Source organism: Triticum aestivum, chromosome 5B (genome assembly GCF_018294505.1).
Source record: "Triticum aestivum cultivar Chinese Spring chromosome 5B, IWGSC CS RefSeq v2.1, whole genome shotgun sequence".
NCBI classification, from domain to species: domain Eukaryota; kingdom Viridiplantae; phylum Streptophyta; class Magnoliopsida; order Poales; family Poaceae; genus Triticum; species Triticum aestivum.
The window spans coordinates 372560245-372566869 of NC_057807.1; the positions used below are offsets into that span (position 1 = coordinate 372560245).

The following is a 6625-nucleotide window of genomic DNA, read 5'->3' on the forward strand; positions in this document are numbered from 1 at the left end:
TTTGTCCGAGTATGGTGGCGTTGTTCAACTCTACATAGTTAATTTGGGGCTTATAGATCATTTAATTCCTGTCGCTCTTTGATCTCTCTCTCCCTCTCTTTGGGGGAGTTGTCAATTGTTAACTAGAATCTCGTTACTTGGCAGTATAGTTTGGGGAGTTGGCAACAAGAGTGTAGGGGAGTTGTTAATTCCCACCATCAAAGTTAGGTTTGGGCACCACATAAGTAGCACCGTAATTTTAGAACGATTGACGGTATTATTAACATCAAGCTAATATCAAGTATATCCGGTCTATGTAGCAACTAATCGTAAGAGTCAGTCGAGACATAGAGGATGATTCTGGCAAAAAGGCATAAAGGATGCACACAATCAAATTATTTGAAAATAGAAAGAAAAAAACAACGTCACACAAGAAACTGTAAATAGTATGGAGTAGCAATCATCAACATCGGCCACCATCTTTGGGAACATAAGAAGTCTCAAAATGTTCTCCACAAGTAACACTCCCAAAAACAAAATGATGCGCATGTGGCGCCATTGCCCGTTCCAACCTCTAAAGGCCAAACTGTGTGTTTCCCCCCCAAAGTGCAGGCCCGAGAAATCCATGGACAATGATTCAACTAGAGAACGACCTATATACACACACACCACCACCACCGTACCGTCATTTCCATCTATAAGCAACACGGACTAGATCTAGAGTTTGCACCTAGAAGATAAAGATCTAGTTTCGAGAGAACCACCGAACCGAAATCACATCGTGCTACCGCCCTACTTGTCGAGCCAACACCGTCATACTTCATACCTTTACAAACATCATTTGAACATAAACACAAAGCGCGACACTCGACAATGATAAAGCCGCAGGCCTCGTGCAGGAAATCTGTGGCATAGTTCTGAATTAGGACTTAAGAGATTGTTAATCTAAAAATTCATGGGATATATTATGTAAGTATTAATTAGAACATGGGAATTGTTTATTCTTTGTAAGATGAAATTGTATCATACTCCCTCCGTTCCTAAATAAGTAAGTATAAGGTGTTTTAGATAATTTCAATGTAGACTACATACATATTGAAATGGATGAACATACACATTAAAACGGGTCTAGATACATGTGAATCAGAAAAATGCTAAAACATCTTATATTTAGCAACAAAGAGAGTATATAATAATACAGAAATAGTTCCATGCCATCGGGGATATATGCCACCTAGGTAGTCACCGTGTGATCGGGGAGCTTCGAGATCCGTGCTTGTAGGTTAAGCTAGTGGATTGTTGAAATACATACAGGAAACGGGCACTAATCACAAGCAGGTGTCAGGTGTCAGTTTTTTTGGATTAGCATTGCAGACAAATAGTGGTAGGGAGCCTGGCATGAAAGTTGTACGTGCATTATTGGCTTTACCTGAAGTTGCATGCATACATCTTTTTTTTGTACACACCATACTGATCATGGGTGAGGGCATGCCTAGCGCAGTGGTGAAGTCCTCCCCACTTATGTCAAGAGATCCTGTGTTTGAACCAGTCTCTCTGCATTGCAATTTGCATGGGTAAGACTAGGCTCCTTTAATCCCTCCCCAGACCCCAGCTTGTGTGGGAGCTTCTATGCACTGGGTCTGTCCTTTCTTTACCACACTGATCATGGGTGTGATCTAAGTTGGAGCACAACATGTGTAAATTGTTATGCAGAAACTGCATTTTTGAGCCAACCCGATGGACACAACAAGTAAAAAAAAAAATGCAATCACGCTACTCCCTCCGTTTCATAATTCTTGTCTTGGTTTTAGCTAAAACCACACCATGACAAGAATTATGGAACGAAGGGATTACCATTTACCCTGTTATTTCAATTTAAAAAACTACAAAATGAAGGACTTTGATACAATGGAGGCCAATACAATTAGTATGTTTAGAAGCTAAACAAATGATAATGACTCGATGGAATGGACACATTACATGCCCCAAAATTAATCCCGTTGAAACCCCTTGATTGAGCAACAAACGAGGATCCAAATAAAAGCTTGAAAGCTTAGCAGGCCAGCACTTGCAACGCAAGCAAAAGGGACCCATGAGCAGCAGCCCGGCAAAGCGGCGACGCCGACGGCTGGGCCCCACGCGCCAGCCTCTGCGGCGCCACGACACGTCGTCCTTAGCTAGCTCCAGTACTGGTCCAAGGTCCATCCTCCGCGCGCACACGCGCTAGCCGCACTGCGATTCTATTTTTTTTCTACTTCCGGTTAGTCGCCAGTTGATGGTGCCTCGGCTAAGCTTTTAGCCACCGGCCCCTTTGTCTTCTTCTCCCTCCCCCTCCTTTATAAAGGAAGGTGGCAATGGCGTCTCACCATGTAGCTAAAGCTAAACCGCCATTTGCTAGCTAGCTATTGTGTACCTGTGCCACCAAAACAGAGCTAAAAAATATAAAGAAAAAGTTTGCAGCTGTTTGCTACGAGCTTGGTTAGTTGGCTCGACGTTGCTTGGTGATATTTCCCTGCGAGTGAAGTGATCTTTGTGTGTGCAAACAAAGCTCGTGGCAATGGGGAGGCAGCCGTGCTGCGACAAGGTGGGGCTGAAGAAAGGCCCGTGGACGGCGGAGGAGGACCAGAAGCTCGTCAGCTTCCTCCTCAGCAACGGCCAATGCTGCTGGAGAGCCGTCCCCAAGCTCGCCGGTGGGTCACTCACTGCCTGCACTTGCTCGCCGGCCGGCTAGCCGGCCGGTTAGCTTGACTAATTACATGCATGCATACTCTGGTCACGACCCACAGCCGACGACCTTTCTTTGATTGACCAATGTTTTGACGTGTTGTGACTTGCGTTTCTGTGAACAGGGTTGCTCCGGTGCGGGAAGAGCTGCCGGCTGCGGTGGACCAACTACCTTCGGCCGGACCTCAAGCGCGGGCTGCTCTCCGACGAGGAGGAGAAGACGGTGATCGACCTGCACGAGCAGCTCGGCAACAGGTGGTCCAAGATCGCCTCCCACCTGCCCGGCCGGACCGACAACGAGATCAAGAACCACTGGAACACGCACATCAAGAAGAAGCTGAGGAAGATGGGCATCGACCCCGCCACCCACAAGCCCCTCCAGCCTGCTGCTGTTGCTACCTATCAGCATCCGCAGCGGCCTACCGGTGGTGAATCGCCGGAGCAGAAGGTGCCGGCGGCGGCGGCCACGGGAAGTCAGTCAGGTGCCGAAGAGGACATGTTCTGCCCCGACGAGGTGCCGACCATGATGCAACTTCTGGATAACATCATCTTGCCATGCGACGTCGTGGAACCGGCGCCGCTCGACAGCAGCTGCGGCACGGCTTCGTCACCAGCCGAGTCGTCCTCGTCCTCGTCGTCCGCCTCGGCGGCGTCGAGCGGCGGCGGCGGCTTCGAGGACGACTGGCTGCCGAAGATCATGGAGTGGCCGGTGGAGCCGATGTTCATGATGGGACTGGACGTCGACGTGGTCACCGGGCCGACGTCGGCATGGGAGTTCGAGGACGCCTTCAACGCGTACCAGAGGATCGCCCTGTTTGATCACCAGGAGACATGGGCTTGAACGAAGCAGCTCGTCGTCGTTGATACCAATATCATATTCTTTATTATAACGAATGAGTAGTTGCCTTGCCGTATGCGATTGCGTGCTTATGTGTTAATTACTGCCCAGTAAAAGTTCATCGGCGGTGCACCTAGTTGGCCATACTAGAACAATTAGAGGGAGAGGTAGTAAGAAAATAAGTGAAGACATGCATAACTACCCTGAATTCATTTGCTTTTCATTTGTCGTTCATCTTTCATCCTTCGAACTTTCGGCAAGTCTAGATTTGATACCTCAACTCTTCTAACGACATATGCGTGGGTGCAGCATGCACACATGCATGCAAAGTGAGATGATAGGAATCTGGATAATGAAATGAAGGAAAATGGCGATGTTTTATATACATATACTCTGAAATGAAATGCAGTATAATGAAATGGAGTCGAAGATTGGGTTATGCCTTATGCACACCGTTTTCTGTTATGGTTCATATTGTCTTTACTCCGCCTAGTTACACGTTGAGCATTTCTCCTCCCTTTTTCGGATTTGACGAGCATTTCTAAGCTGATGAAAGGCATTATAACTTTATTATCGGCCACACAGAGGTCATAACATCTTGAGCATGGTTGGTTTGACTGGGTAACAAAATATTAGTACTACTAGCGAATCAATCTGTGGTTGAGTTGGTTAGGTGGGCAGTGGTATCCCCAACTTACCAGGGTTCACATCCTGGTGCTCGCATTATTCCTGAATTTATTTCAGGATTTCCGGCGATGCGCTTTCAGTGGGAGGAGACGTTCCCGTCGACGACGAGGTGCCTACGGTGACTTCGTAAATCTCAAGATGATATGCCGGCTCAGTCTCTCGGAGGTGCTCATAGGGGTAGGGTGTGTGTGTGCATTCATAGAGATGAGTGTATGCGCGTGTACATGAACGCTTGTGTCTGTACTGATGCTAAAAAAAAAAACATTCTGCGTCCATTTCACAGTATTAACTACTGCTAAAAAATGTAAAATTGAACAGAAAATTACATGATCTATCGGCAGAGGAGTAAGGTCTCCTCAAATTCACCCTCCTTTTTTTTGGAAAGTGCCAATAAGAACTCAGACGACTGCACTAGCACGTCCTAGTCAACGCTGCTTTGTAATAATTTTCTCGTGCTGCCTTTCTCGGTGTAAGTGTCGCTGTAGCTTTTCCCTTTTTTGATTGAGGTGGAACGCAAGGAAATGCTGGGTGCGTAGGCGATCTACCTAGCTATTTAACGGAAAATGTACTAGGATTTTCTCTACCCTTCCTTTGGCTTGACTTGTTAGCAAGATAAGGTGGCCATTTCCCCTCCCTTGTCCGCACTTCTCCAGAAATTTGGTCACAACTTATAAGTACTACATCTGTTTTTTTTCCGAAGCGAAGGCAAAAGATTTGCCTCATCCATTAAATAGGCAGAAAAAAGTTGCCCAATTAATTAATGAAAAACCGGACGAAAACCATAACAAACCGCTGAGCAGCACACATAAAATACCCACACACACGCCACTCCAGAAAGGGCCTCGTCGAGACAATACAACGACATTATCATCATCACTTCTCCCCTAAAGGCGTCATCGCCATCCCAAACTCTGTGAAACGACTCCGACGTCGTCAAAGACGATCCTCGAACCAACCCACACTGAAAATGATGTGTGTAGTCACATGAAGACCTGCGCCGAACCTCAGCCACCGCGACGAGACATCGCAGCTCCGACAACAACAGGAAGCTACGAAGGAGAACCAGGCAAGGCTGGCGTCGTGGAAGATCACCGAACGAACCACCTGCTACCCGTCAACGTACACCACATGGCCCCGCCACCGCAGCTTCGACTTCAAAGCACCAAACCAGCCGAGGCCTTCCCACGAACACGCCGAAGAAGAGCCGACTACCTCAACCAAAGCCACGTCTCCTACATCGTTCCCCGTGACACCGTTGCCACAGAAGCCTCAGCGCCAACTTCATCACCTCCGGTCCCACTTGCCGATGCCCAGCTACAAAGATGAAGCCCTCGAGAGGGGATACAACGCCAAGACGCCGCCATCATCCGATCACTCAGGACCGGATCCAACATGGGAAGGGTGCAATAGCAATGCGACGATGCCTCCAAGAAGGTCTATGGCGCCCAAGGCCATCGTCATCGCCGGTCAAAGGCCCATGGCCGCCGTCATCGCCGGTCAAAGGCCCATGGCTGAGACAGTGTTTTCACCCAAGCTACTAGCACCAGCACGTCAATCCAACACCGACAAGACCACCAACCACAACCTCCCACGAACAAGCAAGTCGACAAAGAAGAACCGAGCAGCCACTGCGAGGTGCGGTGGCTACATCTGCTTCTAAATGTAAGACATTTTGACAGTTTAAGTTGAACTGAAAACGTCTTATATTTAGGAACAGAGGGTGTAGTATATTATATGTTTGCTGCTTCGCTAGTTGTTTACATTTGATGACGGTACAATTTGTGGTGTCGTTTTCAACCCCACGACACAGGATCTTCCAAAACTTTATTACCACAGGGGCGCACATTGCTTCGGTACATACCTCCCGCCATCAGAAATGTTCACAGATTTTGATGCAGATTAAAGGCGGAGATTAGAAGGTACTAGCTTCGTCTGGGTTTATTAGTCCCCTTGTATTTTGGATCAAACTTTGACATTTTGTTTTTGCAGGGAATCAAACTTTGACATTTGACTTAACTACCAAAAAATAAGTTATATGCCACAAAAATAGTATCATTGAAACCTCTTTCAGATATAAATCCAACAATACAAGTTTTGTGATGTATAACTTATATTTTATTAGTTGAATCTATAGTCAAAATTAGGCACAAAATACGAAGAAGGCCCTAATAAAATTGGATGGAGGTAGTACCCCTTCAACGAAAATGGATAATATAATATTTTATATTCAAATCAATCTATTCAATATGTTTGATCGGCAGGCTAAGATGGTAGTAGCCTTTTTAAGTAACTTTAAGATTAATGCAAACTTTTAAAGGGGTGTCCCGAAGCAAAACTCCCACAGGATTGCTCGTGTAGTTCCGTGGGATTTTTCAGCCGATTACCCGAAACAATGCC

At 46.7% G+C, this 6625-nt stretch overlaps 1 protein-coding gene across 1 annotated transcript; it reads left to right on the top strand.

Moving 5' to 3' along the window:
• Positions 1-2331: 2331 nt before the first annotated feature.
• Positions 2332-3775, top strand: LOC123111916 (transcription factor MYB20). Its single transcript, XM_044532796.1, has 2 exons — positions 2332-2669; positions 2829-3775. The coding sequence occupies exons 1-2, from the start codon at positions 2537-2539 to the stop codon at positions 3542-3544; spliced, it is 849 nt and encodes a 282-aa protein (XP_044388731.1). The 5' UTR covers positions 2332-2536; the 3' UTR covers positions 3545-3775.
• The last annotated feature ends 2850 nt before the right edge of the window (positions 3776-6625 follow it).

Coding starts and splice junctions, on each gene's coding strand:
- LOC123111916 (XM_044532796.1), top strand. CDS start 2,537: ATGGGGAGGCAGCCGTGCTGCGACAAGGTGGGGCTGAAGAAAGGCCCG. Junction 2,670..2,828: donor AGCCGTCCCCAAGCTCGCCG/GTGGGTCACTCA, acceptor TTCTGTGAACAG/GGTTGCTCCGGTGCGGGAAG.